The 21,477-nt window shown below is 53.8% G+C and overlaps 9 protein-coding genes across 9 annotated transcripts; 5 read left to right on the top strand and 4 right to left on the bottom strand.

The window, feature by feature from the left end:
* Positions 1-1,015: 1,015 nt before the first annotated feature.
* Positions 1,016-2,712, bottom strand: MAA_01449 (glycosyltransferase family 21 protein; the record flags this gene model as incomplete). Its single annotated transcript, XM_007819447.1, has 2 exons — positions 1,016-2,534; positions 2,624-2,712. 2 exons carry the CDS (start codon positions 2,710-2,712, stop codon positions 1,016-1,018), a joined length of 1,608 nt encoding a protein of 535 aa, XP_007817638.1.
* Positions 2,713-4,147: 1,435 nt separating this feature from the next.
* On the top strand, positions 4,148-5,836 carry MAA_01450 (Endonuclease TnsA, Hjc/tRNA endonuclease; the record flags this gene model as incomplete). The annotated part of the gene is made up of 1 exon (XM_007819448.1): positions 4,148-5,836. The coding sequence occupies one exon, from the start codon at positions 4,148-4,150 to the stop codon at positions 5,834-5,836; it is 1,689 nt and encodes a 562-aa protein (XP_007817639.1).
* Positions 5,837-6,232: 396 nt separating this feature from the next.
* MAA_01451 (Taurine catabolism dioxygenase TauD/TfdA) lies at positions 6,233-7,762 on the top strand (the record flags this gene model as incomplete). The annotated part of the gene is made up of 1 exon (XM_007819449.1): positions 6,233-7,762. The coding sequence occupies one exon, from the start codon at positions 6,233-6,235 to the stop codon at positions 7,760-7,762; it is 1,530 nt and encodes a 509-aa protein (XP_007817640.1).
* Positions 7,763-8,221: 459 nt separating this feature from the next.
* On the bottom strand, positions 8,222-9,676 carry MAA_01452 (sgs; the record flags this gene model as incomplete). The annotated part of the gene is made up of 2 exons (XM_007819450.1): positions 8,222-8,609; positions 8,679-9,676. 2 exons carry the CDS (start codon positions 9,674-9,676, stop codon positions 8,222-8,224), a joined length of 1,386 nt encoding a protein of 461 aa, XP_007817641.1.
* Positions 9,677-10,145: 469 nt separating this feature from the next.
* On the bottom strand, positions 10,146-12,506 carry MAA_01453 (lanosterol synthase; the record flags this gene model as incomplete). The annotated part of the gene is made up of 3 exons (XM_007819451.1): positions 10,146-10,439; positions 10,493-12,205; positions 12,276-12,506. 3 exons carry the CDS (start codon positions 12,504-12,506, stop codon positions 10,146-10,148), a joined length of 2,238 nt encoding a protein of 745 aa, XP_007817642.1.
* A 445-nt stretch (positions 12,507-12,951) lies between these two features.
* On the top strand, positions 12,952-14,454 carry MAA_11544 (uncharacterized protein; the record flags this gene model as incomplete). Its single annotated transcript, XM_011413539.1, has 7 exons — positions 12,952-13,195; positions 13,250-13,316; positions 13,370-13,478; positions 13,527-13,610; positions 13,657-13,737; positions 13,794-13,865; positions 13,927-14,454. The coding sequence occupies 7 exons, from the start codon at positions 12,952-12,954 to the stop codon at positions 14,452-14,454; spliced, it is 1,185 nt and encodes a 394-aa protein (XP_011411841.1).
* A 265-nt stretch (positions 14,455-14,719) lies between these two features.
* MAA_01454 (Ankyrin repeat-containing domain protein) lies at positions 14,720-15,374 on the top strand (the record flags this gene model as incomplete). The annotated part of the gene is made up of 2 exons (XM_007819452.1): positions 14,720-14,915; positions 14,968-15,374. The coding sequence occupies 2 exons, from the start codon at positions 14,720-14,722 to the stop codon at positions 15,372-15,374; spliced, it is 603 nt and encodes a 200-aa protein (XP_007817643.1).
* Positions 15,375-16,488: 1,114 nt separating this feature from the next.
* MAA_01455 (c2h2 finger domain containing protein) lies at positions 16,489-19,181 on the top strand (the record flags this gene model as incomplete). The annotated part of the gene is made up of 2 exons (XM_007819453.2): positions 16,489-16,636; positions 16,762-19,181. 2 exons carry the CDS (start codon positions 16,489-16,491, stop codon positions 19,179-19,181), a joined length of 2,568 nt encoding a protein of 855 aa, XP_007817644.2.
* Positions 19,182-20,044: 863 nt separating this feature from the next.
* On the bottom strand, positions 20,045-20,813 carry MAA_01456 (Glycoside hydrolase, family 25, active site protein; the record flags this gene model as incomplete). The annotated part of the gene is made up of 2 exons (XM_007819454.1): positions 20,045-20,578; positions 20,634-20,813. The coding sequence occupies 2 exons, from the start codon at positions 20,811-20,813 to the stop codon at positions 20,045-20,047; spliced, it is 714 nt and encodes a 237-aa protein (XP_007817645.1).
* Between the last annotated feature and the right edge of the window lie 664 nt (positions 20,814-21,477).

The raw sequence follows: 21,477 nt of genomic DNA, 5'->3' as shown, positions 1-21,477 counted from the left end.
ATAAGCAGGCATTCCTGGCCGCGAGATATTGACCCTCCGCAGGCGTGACACCAGTTAGTTGACTTGTCACCCCGTGGAAGCAGTGGACATCTTCTCACAGCCCGCAGACCAGAGGCCGTTCAGTCAAAAGTGGCGCCGCGCCAAAACGGCATGAAAACACCAAAAAGCTACCCGCCGGCCGCCGACGAGACCCAGGGAAAAAAAAAAAAAAAAACGCCCAGGGGACCCCATCTCGTGGTTCCCGTCAAGTCTTTCGTCTCGTCTCCCCCGCGGCCTAAAAACCCCCACATGCAGCGTCTACTCCGGTCCATGGCACGACCAAATCGACCGACCTGCGCTACACCGTCATCCTTGCGTATTGTCCAACCTGACCAGTAAGTAGTATCCAGCATCATCGAGGATCGCTGTTGGCCAAAGCACTCGCTCGCTCACAGCCCGCACACAGGAAGACGAGTCCGAACTCTCCAACACAACACAGCACAGCACAACATCAGAGCTCTAGGTAGAAAAAGCAGAAAAATGACATCTGGGAAGATCGGCAAACCACCGAGCTTCTTGTTGCATGCCACGAGCCCTCCCACTTTCCTAATTCGCACTCGAGCCTGCAGTTGGGGGCTGCCCATGTGCGGGGAAAACATATCCAATCATTGAGACAAAGAGCCGTGCTGCTCTGTCTGGGATCTAGCTGTTAGTGCCTCTTCACCAACCAAAATCAAGAGGCAAACATGTATCATGTCGTTGCTCTTGAAGACATGGCCTTGATCTCCCATCATACTGTCTTCGCTGATTGATTGCACACTCGTTGCCATTGCGGCCCGGGGCAGAACACAGCTCCTGGACAGGATGTCATGGGCCAGGACGAATCCAATCACGAATGCTGGACTTGGGACCTTGCCCATCAATACCATGCTTGCTCGGCCTGATATTAATATGCCTTGTAGTCATTACAGCACATACGCGTAATAAGTAACAATAGTAGGTAATAATAACAAGAATCTAAGGCCACCATGAGCACCTAGTCCAACCGATCTTTGCTCGATTGTCTCGACCTCTCCAACTCTGGCGTGCGTGAGCTCTTTCTCGTCACGCCCCCTGCCACCTCAACCACCGATGTGTCCATGTTGACTCGGAAAGACTTGCCTCGCCATGTTACCGTCGTTCCGCATAAAACAGCCCACGTCCAAACCGGCAACGCCAGGCTTTCTCTTCCAATCCATGCCAAAAGCCATTCCAAGAATCCTCGTCTGGGCATTCCGCCGGCCTGTGATGTGCCACGCACAAATTGGGGACTATCACGGCCGCACTGCACGCTCCAGCCCGAGTGTAGGAGCTTGAATGTCTGCCAGTCGACCAGCATCCATGCCGTCACTGCTGAGAGCCAGATCAGGGCCATGGCTGACATGGTCTGGGGAATGTGCAGCGTCTTGTGGAACCAGGGAAGAGTGGTGAGGGCAAAGGCAAAGTAGGCGCAGCAGAGGAAGCATTCGATGCCCGGTTCGACCAGGGTGGCTGCCAGCACTGTGAACTTTCTTGCTCGTAGCCATCGAACACGCCGGGCGGCATACGAGACAATCGACATGCCTGCCATGGGTTGTATGACCAAATCACCCCAGACAATTCCATGATTTGAGTAGCCTGGAATGGCTGACCTCCACAGTATATCGCCAATGAGATGATCTTCGCAGATGTTGTAGGAAAAATAGTCTACCCCCTTGGGCCTTTCGTCTCCATCGCGTAGCATGCGATTGCTCGATTCCATCGTCACCCGATCGAGATGCGCTTTTCGAAACATGTTGCTTTTCCCTACAATACAGGGTGCAATACCAACAGAGTTGATCGCGCCATAGAACTTGACATGTGTAGTTGCCATGAACATCTCGTCAAGGCGACCGCCTCCGTGGCGACAAATGCGGGTAAGGAGGTCTTGGGATTCTTTGGCGGTGCTGGAGGAAGCCCCAGCTTCCGAGGGCGATGACAAGAGAACTTGGTTGTATTCAGTCCCCGGACGGCTGTAATCCACCACGTCAACAACCAGTGGCATCTGATGAACAAATTTGTATGGTGTGGTCGAGGTTCCGGCCGGTCCGTATCCCATTAGCTTGTCCACCATGCGCCCGAGCACACCGCTTGCCACCCAGACATTACAGTCGATTATCCATATAATGTCTCCCTCCTTGGCTTCTCGGTATGCCCTACTGATATTGCGCACCTTGGGATTTGGCCCTAAGTTGTCAACACGGCCCTTGGTGCCATGCAGGATTGGATCACGAGATTCCACAAGAACCTGGGCATCGAAGGATGGAAAGTCGTGGACCAGCTTCTGCAGTACTGGATAGGCGGGGTCGGTCTCGTCCTCAACACATAGGCGGACGGACAATTTATCAGCGGGATAATCTTGTTGGAATGTAGATGCGATGCATTCGTAGAGTCGAGGTTCGAGGCCTTTGACGGGGCGGATTATTGTAATCGAAGGAGCATCTTGGGCGAGTTTTGAGGAGACGGGTGGCGATGCAGCTCTTGAAAAGTGTCGAAAACTACGGTAAAGGGCGTCAGTATGCTGGCAAATTCACGTTGCTGCCCCCCCTATGTATCGATGGGACATGGGATTTGGGACCAGGCTTACATTGCGGCAATACCAATTCCCTGGACAATCACGACTGCGACGGCCCAGATGAGACAGATTACGGCAACAATCTCGACGAAGGATCCCATTTCAAAGCTTGCCCAGAAAGCATGGCGTGTCCTTGAAGGTGGTCTCGACGCCGAGTGATGGCTGGCGGGTGCGTTGTAGATGTCCAGCCTGATAGCGGTGGTTGATGGAGGTAGAAGAGGAAGAAAAAGAAATTGGAGAAAAGGAGGAAAAGCTGAAAGAAGGAAATAAAATGAAATTAAGTGCGAGCAATGATGTAAAGCAAGAGCGTTGGAGCACAGGACCCCAGGAGGGTGAGTGCATTCCAACTTTGGCAAGTGTCGTCGTCGGGTTGTTCCGTCGTCGCCGAGGGGCCACCACAAATTGCAACTTGCAGGGTGAAGTAGCAATTACTCGGACGCCAGAGCAAACCTCATCACCGAACGAGTTCCACGTCGACGCTGGGTGTCATGCAGGCGTGGTCTCAAATGTGGTCCCTGACAACAATCGTCACCTGCATCGGCCTCCAGCAGTCTGTGGGTGTCGCCGAGCACTAAACCAGGGCTGAGGGCTAATGGTAAGGGGCGTCGTGGTTGTTGCTATGGTCAGCTTGGGGTCCCAGGGCCACTGGAGAAGGGAGATGGGAACAGTTCTACGTATCATGATGGGCCTTCACGGAGACGGGACCAAAGCGGACTTGACCAAAGATGCGAGAAGCTGACATGTCAACGTAGCAGTACTAGTACTCCGTTGTGCGACCAGCTGGCTTGCCTGGCAGCGCCACTGACCTGTCATCTACTCCCTGGCTTTGGAGGATCCTGTGCCAAGTGATCGGCGCCGCTGAGAAACTCCAACAACTCGCTGCACAGTGCAGGCTACCTCGTGGATGGTACTTGGCCCTCACCATGAGCCGGCTGCAAAAAAGTGGAGCAAGTAGCCGCAGTTTAGCCAAGAGCTCGGACAGGAAACCTCATAAAATTTCAACTTCCACTCCTGCGACACCTCGATCTTCGCAACATTGTCTCCTCCACAAAAAGACTTTCATAATAGGCCTCGCCTGCCTAACTGCAAAACCCTCACAGCTTGGTCAGTCTGCTCTACGAATGGTCCTACTGGTCCATCTCTCATTTGAGCAGCCTTGCGTGGCCATGTGGTAGACAGAGTAAGTTTTGACCTTTTTCCATTTCATCCGAGTGTCTTGCCTGTGCCAATCGTGTTGCGGCTCCGAAACCCGGCCTTCCGCTGTCGGTGGGCATATTCCAATGGTGAAATGCCTTTTTTCTTTGTTTTAGAACCGGACCTACGCAAGCCCTGTTCACCCTGCTATATGATGACACCTATCTTTGTGCTTAGAGGAATTCTCCATTCACTTGGACCTCGATGATTGCCCTTGATTATAGACTACAACGGTATCTGATGCAGTGTTTTTTATTATTGCCTTCTCTTTTTGCTCTACTGCCATCTCGTTGAGTTAGTGAAATTCGCTAACATTACCAAGCAAGATGATTCCAGCTCGAAATGGCTGAGATTCAACAACCCCCCAAAGAAAATGGCCAAGTGATGGCCCCTCCAGCGCAGGCCAGCACCAAAAGCGCAAACTCTCGAAAACGAGGCCCCCCTGTCCATCAGATATATGCACTCCCTGCCCCGATTCGGACATTTCCTCTACCAGCCTTCTACCCCAATAATCCCTTATCATTCTTCGCCGTTGCCTATGCATGGCTCCGGCAGGTATTCGCTCCGCCCCCTGCGGAACCTGCAGTCGTCCACCGAGGTGTTTGGTCCAAGAAAACCTTTTCCGTTCATGTCACTGATGAAAAATCAATGAGAGCCCTGTGGGAGCAGGGATTTTACGGCAAGGGCAGCTTAAGTCGTAGTGAGCCGAGTTGGCTGAAGCGGGAGCAAGTCCGTAGAGGGATGCAAGAAACGCACGTCAGTGAGATCCTGACTGTGCAACGGCGAGAAGAGCGAGCCCAAGCCAAGTGGGAAAGAGCAAGATTGGAACAGGAGGTGATACGGCAGACGCGGTTGAAGGAGGCCCAACAAGCTGAGGATAACAGCCAGTCCAAGACGGCAACAATGCAGCTCTCCCCATCCCCTGTCGTTTTTGCTGCACCTACTGGCCCTATAGAGCTGCTCTCTCTCCCCAATTCGGCTGCCGAAGCCTGCAAAAAGCCCGAGGTTGTTAGCGGCACAGTCATTGCAGTCCGAGCCGCAACGGAGGTAGTGATGATGCCGTTGCCAGTGGATATCGCACCGCCAAGCATTCTCGAGACCGGCAATGGCATTATTGACACTAATGTTGTCAGTACGGCGTCGTTTGTAGCCGACAGTCCTCGAGTGAGGGGCCAGTCAAGTGGCAGTGGTGTCATTGAGACACCACACCCACCAGCGTCCGAAACATCGAGTGACTCTGCAGAGGACAAGACGTTGAAACGCCAAAAGAGTGTTCGTTTCTCACCTAAAGTGGAATCAACTACATTTGACTTGGCGGAGCCGCCCAACCCGTGTCACTCTCTCAATGGCAAAGGCAAGCGACTGCTTTTGAATGGAGGGATCGATGGTTCTGACACGGCAGAGGAAGCCAAGAAGCTATCTGCAGACGAGTCGGAAGACATTATTGTAAACAGAGAACACCTCCAGCTGATGCCTGAAGAAGCCTTTTTTCTCACATTTGGTTTCGGGGCACTCTCTGTCACTGACCCAGCGTCCGGCAAGAGCCTCACAACGAAGGAAATGCTCACCCTGTTTCGACAATATTCATACTTTCCTCCTCGGACTGGCTGCCCCGACGAGCCGGAACTTGGGCCGGACGACGGCTTCCTGGTGCACTACGCGGTGTATCATCACTTCCGATCGCTTGGATGGGTGCCGCGAGCGGGCATTAAATTTGGAGTCGACTGGCTTCTATACACTAGAGGACCGGTATTTGACCACGCAGAATTTGGACTCATCATCGTGCCGTCCTACTCTGATGTCTGGTGGAAGAATAGGGGGAAGCAGGGACCGCAAAATACATGGCCCTGGCTACACAGCGTTATCCGCGTATTATCTCATGCTGTCAAGAGTCTTGTACTAGTGTATGTGGACATCCCGCCGCCGCCCAAGTTCGATGCGGCGCTGGAGACGGGGTTTGCAGAGGCGTTGCAGCTGTACAGGGTGCGGGAGGTGATGGTGAAGCGCTGGTCGAGCAATCGCAACCGGTAGCATGTGAATATGTAACAATACAAACAATGTAAAATGGGCAGGCAAAGCATGCCAAGGCAACATTTGATGTGCGGCAAAGTGGCATGATAGTTCACGTGCGAGTCGCGAGCGTTTGGCGGTTTCCTCGACCTTCCCTGCTCCCCCACTCTGGCGCCTGCCTCCACATCCCCGAGCTCCAGTCTGTCGGCCTGGGGGCAGCGATGCGCCGAGGTCCGGATGGAGGGCATGGCGACAAAAGTACAAGATGGCCAAGATGCGCAAAATATCGGCAGAGGAACTGAGCCATCTGCCCACCTTTCTGGCTCTTCTCAGTCCTCCATCTGATAGAGCTGCAGAGCTCAACCAGCACCCAATTCATTCTACCTGGTAACCTCGACGGAAAACGGCCAATTGGTTATGCTGGCACCACGAGCCGCCATCCGCGGCACCAAAAACTCACCTCTCTCGCGACTCTCAGCTCGACCCCTCCGCAACATCCACAATACATGCTCACGCAGCAAGAAACTCAACTTGCCTTCCGGCCAAGTCACTCACGCCACCGCTCCCTCGCCATCCAAGTACTGGCCCAAATACGAAATCCCCCAGGGCGCACCCCAGCTCATCTACGACCCTGCAGCCTCCGATCCCGTCACAATCTCCTGGACAGACGAGCTCCTCTTCGTCCAAGATGGACCTGACGCGGCGCCGAGGGCACTCAGGCCCGCTACCCTCCGAGATAGCTGCACCTGCTCGGCCTGCAAGGACCCCTCGTCCGGACAGAAGAGCTTTGCGAGCATCGAGATCCCCCCCAACGTGGGCATTTCGTCCGTCCGTCCGACCGACTTGGGCCTAGCCATCAGCTTCTCCAACGACATCCCCCGATTCCCAGGCCACGAGATGATCCTCCCCTGGCACCAGCTCGGCTCCTCCCTCAAGCGAACCTCGTCCAGCCCAGCCTCGAAGAACAGCATCCTCCGCCGCACGGGCGTCCAGTACTGGGACGCCGCCACCCTGGACAAGCACGTCCGCAAGATAGATTACGCCGAGTTCATGCAAGGCGGCAGCCGCTTCTGGGACGCCGTCATCGACATCTGCCGCCTGGGCATCGTCTACCTGAAGAACGTGCCGCGCGACGAGGCGTCCGTCGTGCACGTCACGACGCGCATCGCCAACATCCGCGAGACCTTCTACGGCCGCACCTTTGACGTGCGCGCCAAGCCCAACGCCGAAAACGTCGCCTACACGAGCGGCTACCTCGGCCTGCACCAGGACCTGTGCTACCTGCAGCCGCCGCCCATGATCCAGGTCCTGCACTGCATGGAGAACTCGTGCTCGGGCGGCGAGTCGCTCTTCAGCGACGGCGAGCGCGTCGGCCGCCTCCTGTGGCCCTTTGTCGCCGGCGGCGGCAGCAAGATGGCCAGCCTGGCGCAGCACAGGGTGCCCTACCAGTACGACAAGCACGGGCACTTCTACCACGCCGACCGGCCCGTCGTGGACGTCGGCGGCGACGGCGGCTTCGCGGGCGTGTACTGGTCGCCGCCGTTCCAGGGCGGCTACACGGACGGCCACGCCGAAGGCAACGCGGGGCGGGACATTACGGGCTGGATCGAGGCCGCCCGGCTGTTCGAGGGCCTGGTCAACGACGCCGCCGCCGTGCACAGCTACAAGATGGAGCCGGGCGAGTGCGTGCTCTTCGACAACCTGCGCAACATGCACGGCCGGACGGCGTTTGACGCCGGCCGCGGCGGGTCGCGCTGGCTGCGCGGCGCCTACATCGCCAGGGAGGACTTCTTGAGCAGGGCCGTGTATATCCCCGAGGGCCAGGCCGAGATGTACAGGGGCACCAGCGAGGAGTGGAGTGGCGACCGGGCCCAAGGGGAGCTGCGCCGCAGTGCGTGGTGGCAGGACGTGGTGAGGAGGGTGAGGGAGGTTGACGGGCCGTGCTGAGGCTTTCCAATGGCCCCTTTACCGTCGGGGAGACGGGGCTCGTGGGTGTATACGGGCAGAAATAGCTGTCATTGCTGTATAGATGTAGTGTGAGGACAAAGTTCCACATAGATCCCAGACGAAAGGTCAGTATAGAAACATGCATATGTAGAACAATAGCATTTATACGCCAAGATAATAAATAGAGCCCCTGCTGTAAAAAAAAACCCCAGTCCATTTTCTCTCAAGCAAGTCCGTTATAGGTGTCTTTTAGGTAAAAGACGGAAAGGCGGAGGCTGGCGGACAACGAGAATGATATTACATGCATGTGATCGGCATCACAACCCATAGACTACCTAAATTGTGAAGCCAAGCAATTACCGGTACTCCAACAATCTACGCCCTCGCCATTGCTTTTCTTTCTTTTTTTTTCATCGTGTCCCCCCCCATATTGTCTCCCACATTTCTGCTCCTTGTCAATTACCACTTCTTTGCCTCAACCCCCTCTGGAGCAATCGTCTCCACCGTCCGGCTCCCGACATCACTCCAGTCCGTACTTAGACTCGTGCCGTTGCTCTCAACGAAGCTCTTCGTCATGGCCCTCTGCTGGTCTGGAGTCGCACCCTTGAACAGCTTCTTGAAGAAGTCATTCGGGCCAGTCTCTTCTTCCTCATCTTCATCTGCTCCGATCTTGTCCCAATTCTTGGGACCAGTGCGAGACGACGACGGATAGGCGGGGCCAGAATCAGTCGTGGCCTTGACCTTGCTGGCTTCAGGTTGGGTAGTTGCCGCTGTAGGTTTCTCGTCCTTGGTCTTGGCATCTGCCTCGTCCATGGCTCGCTGTCTGGCGTCTTTGAGGGCTTGTAACCTACTCGTCGTCCATTTTAGCCTTCATATTCACGGGGGAGCGGCACGGGGGGAAACAAGTACAACATACCCCTCGTCCTTTTCTGTAGCTTCCTTGGTCCCTGACGACTCCTTCGTGACTCGTGACCACTTTCCCGGCAACTTTTTGACTAGGCGTAGCTCGACTTTGCTGGGGGTGACGGTGTACCCCGAGCTAGATGGGTCGATTTCGGCAAAAGTTTCGAGCAGAAATTCCTTCTCGTCGCCGTTAGGGTAGACGAGAGGGTTTAAGTGGACAGACTCTGGGAGAAACTTGACCTCAAGCTTCTCCTTGTCGACGCCCTTGCTGAAGATGGACACGGACATGGCGGTGTTGGTTTGAAAGTCCTGCAAACGAAGAGGGGCATCGCTAGGGATGGCGGGTTTCTGTGCTGCAACATCATTCTTCGTGGTGCCCTCCATGTCCTTGTCGTCCGCCTTCAAAGCAGCAAGCTCCTTGCGCTCTGGCACCAAAGGGGCCGTCGCCTGCCGGGCCTCGTCATCAGCAGGCAACTTCTTCATGGCAGCGAGGGCCTGAATACGAAGGGTGCTTGCTCGCCGCCAGTCACCGACATGTGCCGGTTGAGCAGACATTGCTCCCTCCGGCTTAGTCTGGTTGAAGGGGTCCTCGCGAGCTTCCGCCATTGCGTCCGCGGCAGTTGGTTTCCAGAACCCGTCGTGGTCAGAATTAGCGGCCCTGACATCTTCCTTTTCCAGTGCCGCATGGCCCTTAACCAGACGCATGGCATAGATGGCACAGCAGTCGGCATTGGCGTACTGCCCCAGGCGGAAGTAGGCGACTGCTCGACGGTAGTGGGCGTCAATCATCAAGTCTCGCTTATTTCGCTCATAAGCTTTGTGGAAGGCAAGGTTGGCGTCGTCGAGGGCTTCCTCATAGCGTTTGACGTTGACGAGAGCTTTGGACCGCGCGAGGAGCCATGCTGGGTTGGTAGAGCTTTGGAGAGCTTTGGAGAGCTTGGTGATGGCCTCATCCCAGTTTTGGGCTTCGGCTGCAGCCAGGCCTTGGTTGGCCTGGGTGATGTGTGACATCGTGACGGTGCTGGTACTAGAGATAGAGAAGGGGGGGGGGGGGGGGGTCGTGTTTGTCAAAGAAATCAATTAGATGTAAGGGTATATTTTATGTAGTGATGTGGAAGACAGTTCAAGACAAGGATGATTGATCGTGGTTGCGTTTCAATGTTGCCTATAAGTAGCTACAGCTTAGGCACTCTACGAGCCTTGCCACTACAAAGTGCAGGGGTGTGTAGGGCGAAAAGAGTGGGGCGACAGGTGCTAACTTCTAAAGTTCTGAACCAGCACTACTTCAAATGTTCACAGGCATAGTACGGAGTCTTTAATGTTGGGTAAAGCACCTGCTAGTCCTGAAGCTAGGTAGTCGGTGTGGGTCTGTCATCGCCTGGCACAAACACTCAGAATGCTAGTACAAACCCAAACAGGACTTGACAGAGTATTCGTATTAATATTATCGCATTAAGTAGCTAGTTTTCTGAGCCAGTCATTATAATTCCACCTTAACGTCAGGATACTTTTTCGCAAACAATCCCAACGCCTTCAGCGTAAACGTAAACTTGTAGTTGGGGTACGAAATCATGCATGACTTGTTGAAAACGCCCTCGATGGCTTCCTGGAGCCATTCCCCGTTTTCTTGCTGTCGTTCCATGAGCAATTTGATGCCCTTCTTTAATGGCTCAATATGAGGGTAATCAGCTTCAAGTAAGCCAATCAATGCGAATGCAGTTTGGACCACCAAGGAACCCATGGGGTGTTCATGGTACTCCATCGTTTCGCAAGCCTATCCGCAGTCAGCATTACACTCTTTCCATGGTTAAGCCGCTTGTTACGCACCTTGTAGCTTTCAGACCAGCCGCCATCCTCTCTCTGTTTGGAAATAAGAAAGTCGCAGCCGCGCCGAGAAATCTTGCTATTGGAGTATGTCTCGCCAATACTGGCCATGCTTTCCAGTGCAAACATGGTTGCATAGGTGAAGCAGATGCCCCAGCTACCATACCAGCTACCGTCAACACGCTGATTTGTTTTGATCCAGTTGGTTGCCCTGTTGATGAAAATTTTGATTTCTTTGCTTCGGTAATCTGGCCAATGCTTACTGAACAATGAAAGCGCAGTGACGCACGCTGTAGTGCATTCGGGATAGTCATACTCGATCATGATCCTGCCAAACACCTCGGCGGCATTGAACATTTCCATGTACTCGCCGGCTCGTCGGGCCTCATACGATGATAAAGCCCCATTATCATTCTGGTACAGCAACAGCGTGTCGACTGCGTCAAAAATGCGCCGGTCTTCCAGCACTGCTGGGAATCCGCCGACTTTTTGAAGCAGGATAATGGCCTTCAAGGCCTCGGAAATACAATCACTGACACCATAGCCTTGGTCTCTGTTGCTAAAGGGCCAGCCTCCCTTCCGTGGTTGTCGATAGCATTTCTCTTGATCGACGCAGTTTTCGCGTATCTGTTGACGTTCCAAATACTCGAGGGCGCGGGTTAACATTGGGCGCCATCGCTCGTCATTTTGCAGGCCCGCCTCAAAGACGCCCTGGATCAAAAAGGCGGTATCCCAGCATTGGACGCCGTTGGTGCCGTTGCAGAGCATGCCCTCATCCTTGACCCACAGATACTCATCCAAGCGTTCAATATGTCGTTTTGTGCTGAAAGCATCAGGCCCATCTCGAATATAGCATACAATCGTGTTCATAGGCGCGTTTACAGGCGCAAGATCGGCGTATCCCGTGTTGGCATCTTCCATGTCTACCTGCTGGCTAACCCACTGTTCGGCTCGCTCCTTGATGAAGTTGGGACGCAGGTATGGGTTCCAGACATTGACAATGAACCAATTCATAGTGTTGAGCAGAGACGATTTTGGGTGGTAGTTGTCACCAGGTGCAATGCTGTTTCGGTGCGCAGCCCAGTTAATTTCGGTATGGGGCTGCGTAAACAACTCCTCCTTCAAACCACGGATTACATCCGTCTCCTCACAGCTCCATCTCTTTGAGTAGATGTATCCCATTGGCAGGAAAACCATTCGGATATGAATCCACCATCTCCATGGTGCAATGGGCACCCAATCTGGAAGCAGCCAAATCTCGGGCGGGACAGGATTGACAATGTCCCAGCTTACCACACCCAAAGTTGCCAACCAGAACTTGCCCCAGTGTGGTGAGTTGACAGCTCCTCCAAGCTTGTGCAAGGTACCTCGGGCCTTCACCATGAGAGGGTCCTCGGGGTCGACGCCCACCAAGCGCAACACTGTGTAGTTGAGCGTGATGCCGAATACGGTGCTTTCACCTTCAATGTGTAGTCCCCAGCCGCCATCCTCAGGGTGGGCTCGTGCCGCGAGGTAGTCCTTTATGGCAGTCGCGTATGCCGACGGAATCGGCGTCTTGGTGACGTACCAAGCCACAACAATACCAGCAAGGAGGAACATTGGTCCGCCATATTCGCACCCCCAGTGGCCTGATGGCAGCTGGAGCTTTTGGAAGAATTCGAGCGCATTCTTGGCAGAGTCCAGAGGCGTTTCGGGCTTTGGAAGTGCTGGCAAGTCCTGTGGCATTAGTTGTCAGCTCAATGTCATGTCTCGGGAGAACACTAGTAGAGAGTCTAGTAGCTCTTACCAGGGGCAAACCCAAATAGTACTTCTCCGCGTAGCTCTGCGGCCATTCTTCAGCAGCCTTTTTGGTGGTCAAGTAATGCCACGTGTGGCGGCTGTCATCATCCTTGATTCGCCATCGTGTTGGGTCCGTCTTGGCCTCAATCTTGGGCTTCTCTGGAAACCCAAGCTCCGAGTCGCTGGTCCTCTTGCGCGACTTGGCGGACCCAATGTCTCGACCTGATGCGGTGGCCATGTTGGCTTTGCACTGGGAAGCAGGCAGAGCGGGTTCCTGGGGCGGGGGGAATCGTGAGATGCAATGCTATGAAGGGTTTGCCTCTCGAGCCCGGAGATGCGAGGAGACGAGGACAAATTAAGGACGGTCCTCGAACAAGCACCGATGGCTGCCTTGGTAGCACGTTGTAAATTAATGTGCGGGGCCGTCGCGGCTTCCTGGGGTTCCGCCTCCCGTGCTGCCTCTACAAAGCGCCATCGCGACTGCCCCTGGTCTTGTTGCAACTTGCGACATCCGAAAGCTAATTCTTAATCCGCACCAGCAGATGACGAAAATCAGGCCACTTTTCAGAGGCGCAGTTCGCATTCCGTCTCATTCTAGAACAAGCACAGGCAACATCAAGTTGATCTTTACCGTTTCTACCTGCCTGCAAGGCGGCTGCGTGCCGGTTGCGTATGCACCTTCTATGACATCCAACGGTCACCAAGCGAGCCACGTTGGCTCCATCCCGACGGAGCATTTGAATTATGCCGGCGCGGCGATATCACGGATTGAAAGCATTTTCGAGTCCGTCATTAACAACCTGCTCCACAATGAACCAATGAGTATTGCACTCGCGTCTCGCAGAAGTCTACGCCGTCGTCAAAGCCATGTGCCTCTGAGGCAGATCCAGTTCCCTGGTCGCTCAGCTCAGGAAGCACAGCGATTTGGTATCCAAACTCTCTGAAAAAAAATGTGGTTGGCTCATGACTCATCCTCGCTAGCTCGTGTCCTCTTGATTCTGCAGTTATCCCATGACGCCCTCGTTTCAGGCACAGTACTGACCAAGCGGTTCGTGCCGAAACTACAAGGCCATTGCGTAAATGCTAATGTCGAATAACAAGCAACATCTTCTATCAACATCAGGAGCTGTTTGGAACGCAGCGGGTGGTCGACGAGTTAGTCGATGATGTAGCCACGACACTCGAACTAGACCGTGATGACTTGAATATTGTTAGTACGGGAAAATCACTGCACACAGGGAGACTGAAACTGTAGCAGGTCGCTTCAGCCAAGGGCATCATGGCAGGACCGCTGAGGATCCGCCTGATCGATGGTGGTGAATTAGATGCATCATCCGACACGGTACTTTTGTCCTCAGCGTCGGTTCGGCTTGCTCTAACAGCGACAGGGTGTTGTAATTCCAGCTTCCCGATATATTCAGAGTATTGATGTTGGGTCACTTCGGTGGGTTCTTGTCATTGAAAAGGATGTATGTCATGGCTTATAAAATCCCCTTTCTACGCCCAAGACACTGACTGCAATTAGGCAACGTTCAGATCCCTCGCATCGACGCTCTACTGGGAAATGTCTGCCAGTGGCAATGGACTGCTAGTAACGGTCGGTGCCTGACCCAATACACCGCCAACAGTCCAAAATTGGAAATGACTAATTGTCGTAGGCGAAAGGGTATCCAGACATGATTACCCGGTCGTTTCTGCACTTGTTGGGGAGGCAGCAGCCTGACATACCCATCTTTGTTTTGACAGACTTTGATCCAGATGGCCTGAAAATCTTCCACTGCTATCTTCATGGATCGGGTAATATCCTGACGGATTCAACTGTTGACAACCCATCCTTCAGCTGGTTAGGCATCAGATCAAGTCACTTGGCAGCCATGGACAGAGTTCTACAGACCTCCAATAGTGGCAGCAGTCAGCCCCCTCCGACATCGAGCAGCACACCAGCCCTCACCTCATTCACAGCCCAAAGTGCAGCCGTGGCCCTCACACTTAGAGATCGAAAAATGATTGTTGACACACTCAAAGCGTTTGAAACGGAGGACGGCGTCACTATTGGATCGCTGAGGCGGGAGCTACAGTATATGCAAGTGCTGGGATACAAGGCAGAAATACAGCTCTTGGATGACTCAGGGAACCTAGACAGTTGGCTGGATACGCAAATCCAGATTGAGATGAATACTTGGTAGCGCACTAGTAACAGCCGTTGAACCAAGCGGTTTTAGTTTCGGAATACCTGGCCCTTTTGGCCTTTTTGATGTTGACCTGGAAGAACGTGCACTGTGCAGTGTCTGGTTCCTACCCTGCAGCAAAACTCCTCAGCGTTGCGGGATCACTGGCTGGACTGGGTCCTACGGTGCGAAAACTGCGGGGCTGCAAAACCACACAGTCCCCTCACTGAAAACAAAATTTTGTGAAACTTTTCGCACGTCCGTTGATCGAGCACAATTGACCATGGCACCGACACTATCGGAGGATGAGATCGATGATCTCATTTACCTCGCTCGAGTTGGAGAAAACGATGAACTGAAGGAGTCTCTTGCCGCCCTAGCAGAGCGAGAGAAGGTGTCACATGCCGAGATCCTGATTGCGGCTAAGGATGAAGGCAAATCAACAGCCTTGCATATGGCAACTGGGAATGGCCACCTGGGTATGTCGAAGTGAAATGAAGGAAAAACCCCGACTTGATGACCAGGTTTCAGAATTTCTCGGTAATTTGCATTACGAAACGCTAACTGTGGCCCCCCCAGAGACTGTACGGGAATTGCTTCGTTGCTTTGATGGCAGGCCAAAGGAAGAAAAGCAGGCGTTCATTGATGAAGCTAATGAGCACGGAAACACTGGTCTGCACTGGGCAGCTCTTGGCGGCCATCTTGATACCGTCAAACTTCTAATGGACCATGGTGCCTCGCCAGCCTTGGCAAATGAGAGAAATTACGTCCCGCTGGACCTGGCCAATTTCAACGATAAGCGGGAGGTTGCCGAGTATTTCCTAGAGTCTGCCGGCATGCTTGAAAACAACAACGAGGAGAGCGGTCTGGCCAATGCAGCCGAGTCGATTGAGCTCGCCGGGGATGAAGATGATAGGGAGCAGGGAGAGGCTGCATAATGTAACGCGGCTTTTCACATCACATGGACGCCACAATAAGGAAGGTTCTTTCAGATTTTGGTACTGCGACAGGAAGAAGGCAGGGGCTGATGGTGGTGACGGACCCAATCCGCCCCAGGGGAAGACATACGTTACATTTCCCCAGAATCTAGCAGCAAAATCAGATGAACGCAGCAGCCACGGGAAGAGCCAGCGGGAAGATGCAGAAAATCCCCCGAAAAGTATATAGACACGGGCGGGAGATTTACCAAAAGTCAAAATGTTGTTTGGGAACAAGAGCGGGATAGAACTGATGGCAGGAGACAACGACCTGAGCAGTTTATACGGAGATGCGCACTAGGCCCGTCCCCTCTTGGCGTGTTATCAATCACACATTCCACAGACTATGCAGACTTTTGGCAAGCGGCGAATAGTTCTCGCGAAAACCTGTTTCGTAAGGTGGTGTCCTCACCTCGGAGTGGTAATGTAACAAGTCTATCGGATAGTGGCCGCTTGATTTGGTTGCCATGAATCCATGACAGGCGATGCCCAAAGGGAACCATGGATACTTAAGTAGTAGGGGAGGCAAGCTCCTCTCCCTCTCAAAAGCAAAGTTCGGGACCAAAGAATACTTCAAAGCCACAATTTCTCTCTTCGGGCGATGCCTAGCATCGTGCCTGACAGCAACTAGGAACCGGCCTATCTCTCCTGGCCTTGACCGGGGACCGCGCCGAGCAACGGGCAATCCGATAATCAAAATTGGTGGTAGTACGTACTATCGAGTTGCCTCGGCCCCCACATCCATCCTTTCATGTTTCCCCTTTCAACAAAGAGCCGCTTCTGCTGTCTATTCCTGGCGATTGCCAACTACGTGGGGGTCACCCCAGAAAACGTGGGACGGTGACACCCCGCGAATGCCTGCCAATACTGCCCAAGCCGACTCTTGACACAACATCCTCTGCCCCAAGCTTCTTCATTCTTGCATCGTTCCTGCACGCTTCTGGATTGGGGTTGCCAACTGCGGCACGGGTGCGTATATCGACGGGATTGTTGGTTCCCCTGCATGCCGAGCCGGCCTCTGCTGCACTGCGGGACGACCAAGTCGAACGGACGTCTGGAGATGGCCTCACCAGAGATGTCGCCTTTAAAGGGCTCCATATCAGCCAGTGGAGGATATAAGCGTGCAAGTCGCAAGGGTGCCCCGAGACGCTTTCCCTGCGAACATCCGGGTTGCGACAAGATTTATTCGAGGGCTGAGCATTTGCAACGCCACGAATTGAATCGTAAGACATTCCCCCCGCCTACACCCCCAATTTAGCTGCCATGACCCTGCGATGCACCCCACGGAATGGATACGGCTCTGGTTTTCTACTGGAAATAACTTTTTGTGTGACTGACAAAAGCATAGACAACCCAAAGGAAATATTCAAGTGCGACATTGGTGATTGCGATCAGAAGTTTGTTCGCCTGGACTTGCTGGCCCGTCACAAGAAGCGGCACACTGCTTCGTATACCCCCCGAAACAGGATTCCCAGCTTTGACGCAGTTCGAAACTACACGGCACCGTTAAACAGAGCAAAGGCACATCATAATGCTGCTGGACGCCACTCTTTCGGTCATCTTCCCGTTACAACCGGACCACACGACGCAGCTATTCTGCTAACGCCCGAATCCAACACTGAACCAACACCTACCTCCCTACCACATTCTCATATCACAAATAGACAAAGCCAATCGCAGGCGCCATGGACATCACCTACTCATCGGAGAGTCGCCCCCCAACCCCTTGAAATTACGCATAGACAGAGCTTCTACGGGTCCGAGGCCCCTGCTCTCGCTGAGCCCAATGCCATGGTGGCATTTGAGAATGTTGGATATGGCGCTGATGACCAGTTGGCACAGAGCAACTTTGCGGCGTGGCTCTTTGATCCGCAAACATCATATAATGACTTTAGTGTCACGAGCCTGCCATTCCTCGAAGGTGGACTAGAGTCCACCTTTAACAACAATATCCATTACGACTACGAGTCATTAACCAGTCTGTCTCCATTGGATCATACAAACCGGCATGGTGACATGCTGGATGACTGGATAACAGAGTCACGCCGACAAGACTTGCTTTGCTGGCTTCAGCTTTTCCGAAAAAAGCAACCCAAGTATGAATGCCTAATGCCAAACCTGATCCACGAGTGCGGTGGCGATTTACCGGCTCTCAACCTCGACATGATCAGGGACTGCTTAAAGGAGTTTTGGGACACCGTCTCACCGAGGCTTCCGATTGTTCATCAACACACCTTTTCACCAAACAGGTGCCCAATCTTCTTGCTGCTCGTCATGATTTCTCTGGGAGCCGCTTCGCTAAAAAGCCGTGATACAACGGGCCAATTGAAAGAGTACGGTGCCTTTGCCGATGTCATCATATGCAGCGTGCGATGGGAAATTCTGACTTCAGACGACTCTGCACCCCCCGTTGGGCTGTGGGTTGCGCAAGCATTGCTGCTTCTCGAGTTCTACGAAAAGCTCTACAGCACAAGACGATTGCACGAACGAGCACATATATATCACCCCGCATTTCTAACATTGCTACGCAGAGGCAGCCCCCTGATAGGAAGGACTGGCAGTGAATCTCCAGGAGAACCTGATGATACCCGCTCGGATCGACCTACACCGATGCCGGGAATGGCCCTTGACTCCAATACGTGGTGGGTTCGATGGGCGGAAACGGAATCCATGCAACGCGTCGTCTTCGCCGCCTTCATGTTGGACATTATCCACGCCGCCATGTTTGGCCATACGGCTGACATGGCGGCCCACGAAATCCGCCTCCCTCTCCCCTGCGATGACAACCTTTGGACAGCGAGCAGCCCTGATGTCGTTCGTCAACTTGATGCCAATTTCCGCATGTACGGCGTCAAGCAAGTCTCCTTCCTCGACGGCCTCAAATCCGCCCTGCATGGCAAAGAAGTCAAGACGCATGCCTTTGGCCGCATGATTATCATCTCTGGTCTCCTCAGCGTTAGCTGGCACCTCTCGCACCGCGAAACGCATCTCAAGTGGCTTGATATTCGCGGTCCATCTGCCGAAACACACGATAACTGGCGCAAGATGCTTCTGAACGCTTTTGGCAGCTGGAAGGAATCTTTCGACGTTGCCATGTCCGACTCGGTCACCGACGCCCCGGGCCATCGGCCGGTCCCAAACGGCCCCATCAACAGCGCCTCTTTGCTCTTCCACCTCGCGCATATTAGCTTGCATGCGGACATTATCGACTGCCAAGTGTATGCGGGTGCCCGGCGACTTCTCGGCCGCAAGGTGTCAACGAGGGACTACACCAACGCCGTAAAGCGCATGGGCACGTGGGCGAAGCAAGCGTCTACTAGGCATGCTATTTTACATGCATTTAAACTACTGTACCGCGTTCTTGTCGATCCCCATCCCAGGAAAAGGAACTCCCCTTACCCAGACTCCCCGGCGGTCCAATATTCTATTCAAAACGAGACGGATCCCCACCGCCCTTGGATAATGTACTACTCCGTCCTGGCGATTTGGGCATTTGTCCAGGCGGTAGGCAGACCCCCTGGCAAGGGATTTCCACTGAGAGCATCGCAAATGACACAGAGCACCTATTCTCGGATGGCCGAGTATCTGTCCGGGGTGGCGGTCCTACAGGATCTGGATGAGACAACAGTTGCAACCTTGCACGAAGGACTCCCCGAGCTGCTGGAGACTATGGAGGGCATTCTGGAGGAGGCGGATACTGAGTTGTTGGCCGAGGCGAGGGATAGGCTAGGTGTCTGCAGGGATATGTTGTTGGGGGGATCCAGATAAGGAAGTGACCTGAAGGCAAATCATGCTGTTCGATTCATGGTCAGTTCTGGACTCTACGAAGCATAGACTTGGTTCGTATATCTGATCGTACGGGGCTGTTGACGCACCGTTTGTTTCTGGCAGCGACGTCACACGACAGTATGGTGAGTTTCAGCTTAAGAACCGAAATGCATCACCTGGGTGCCAAACATACTGCACTCGAGTCGCGGGATCTCTTGCAATCCATGGAGTCGAAGTCTGGAGCAGTATTCCGCAAGAAAATACTGGTAATACAGCTTCGTTTTGCAGCTTGCCTCCGCGCAAACCTTGGCTGCCCCGATCCAGGGGCAGTGGGCTCTCCTCTCAACAGGCATGGGCATAACGTCGGCCTCGCTCAGATCCACGGACACAGCGGCAAGAGCCTAGGCGAATTATCTAAGGACCACTTCGAGTACGCTCCGCCAGCTATTTCTATCCTTTTCCAGAATACCCGGCTAATAATCGTGTATAGTGGCGTAGCCGCAAACATTGTGCAAACGCCGTGGGTTGCGGCGTTCGTAGCCCAAGTTTCCCATCGTCCCTCAAGCCCTGTGAAATAGCTTTCCATTCTTCCACTGCCCAGGTAGTGCTAGGTGGCGTAGCAGCCGGCTTCACCTCGTCTTGCCCAAGGCGACGGGCTCATCTATCTGCGCACTCATCGAGAACACGGAATGTGGACAGACATGTTAAGCCTGGACTTACAGCACAATGAAGTATCTGATTATTCATTCACCAGTATTATATGCCGTAAACTAAATCACGTACATTGTACAATGCTTCTCGTTGGCTACCCCCTTGGAATCTGATTGACAAACGTGATCAACGCACCCGACACCCGACCTCCCTCAACCGGTAGCAAGCTTCTTCAACCGGGCCAAGTCTCCATTGAAAACATCAGAGTCGCCACCCCACGGGCTCTTGTCGCTATTCTGCCAAATCGTCTGGGCGCGCCAGCCCCCAGGAATGGCGCCCGGAGAGCCGGCGTAGCGCGCCAGAACCAGCGGGCAAGTATCCTTGAAGGCCTGCGAGTTTCCGGTACAAGAGGACCACCACGACGGGTTAGTATACAACATGGGCCACCGGGTAGTTTTCTCGCGGTACGTGTCAGCAAAGTCCCTGATCCATGCGACCATGGCGGAATGCGACAACCCCCAGCACTGGGGGTGGCCCTTTTCGGATTCCAGATCGACCATGCCGGGTAGGGTGATGCCGTCCCCGGACCAGCCGCCGCCGTTCTTGACGAAGAAGTCAGCCTCGGCTGAGGCCTGGTTCTGCCCGGGGTGGGCAAAGTGGTATGCGCCGCGGATGAGCTTGGCCTCGGTTGCGCCCGTGTAGTGCTTGGAGAAGGTCTTGTCAGTGTAGGTGGTTCCCTCGGTGGCCTGGACGTTGTTAGCATGCTGTGATGGGAGTTCAAGTGTGCTGAGGAGAGGGGACCTTGATGATGACGAAGCGAGCGCCGTCGGCGTAGGCCTTGTGGAAGTCGACGTTGGGCTGGTAGCTCGAGATGTCGAAGCCCTTGACGGTGGCGGCGCGCTGCTCGAGTTGCACGGGGGAGGCGGCAACTGAGCTGACAAGGGCAGCGAAGCCAAGCGAGATTGCTCCTGAGGGCTTCATGTTTGCGATGGGTCAAGTTGAGTCTGTTGGTGGTTATTCCGGGGACGGGTGTGAGTAGGTCTTTTATATCCTTGGCTATCTGGACATGTTGATCAATGGCGGGGACATGAAAAAATAGGAATGATATAAATAAATCGTATTACCTAGTTGAACCAGCCGTAGCTGAATCACGACTAGGTTGAGGTGACTGGTGGCGTTGTGCTGGCACTGCGAATTAGATGGTCAGCAATGCATGTGAATGATGTAATTGTCCGACTGGTTGTCCAGCAACATGACGGATAACCAGGAAAAGGAACAAGAAGACGGCGAATTTTCTTGCTGGATCTGTATTGCGCCGCTTGCGTCCGAAGAGAGTACCACTTTACTCAACATCCGAGGGTTTCATTGATGACGGCGAAACCACATTGACAATCATATCTCGATGCAAGACGTCGTCACGATGTGTCTAACATCGTCCTGCAATCTAAAATAGGAACTAGGCACTCCAAAGCAGCTGAAGCTTGCCCTGCACATCATTACCCTCTCCAGTATCGGGAATCAGACGATCGCACCCATCTTGGCGATTCTCGAGTCCCACCATAACGCATTACTTCTGCTTAATGGCGCCGAAGCTGAAGGCGAGGCGTCAAATGGGGATAAAGTTCTCGCCCCGGCACAGGTGTTC

The sequence above is a fragment of the Metarhizium robertsii genome (genome assembly GCF_000187425.2).
Source record: "Metarhizium robertsii ARSEF 23 chromosome Unknown MAA_Scf_9, whole genome shotgun sequence".
In the NCBI taxonomy this organism is placed as follows: Eukaryota; Fungi; Ascomycota; class Sordariomycetes; order Hypocreales; family Clavicipitaceae; genus Metarhizium; species Metarhizium robertsii.
Note: the sequence above shows the minus strand (reverse complement) of the source record. Positions and strands in the feature narration are given on the sequence as shown.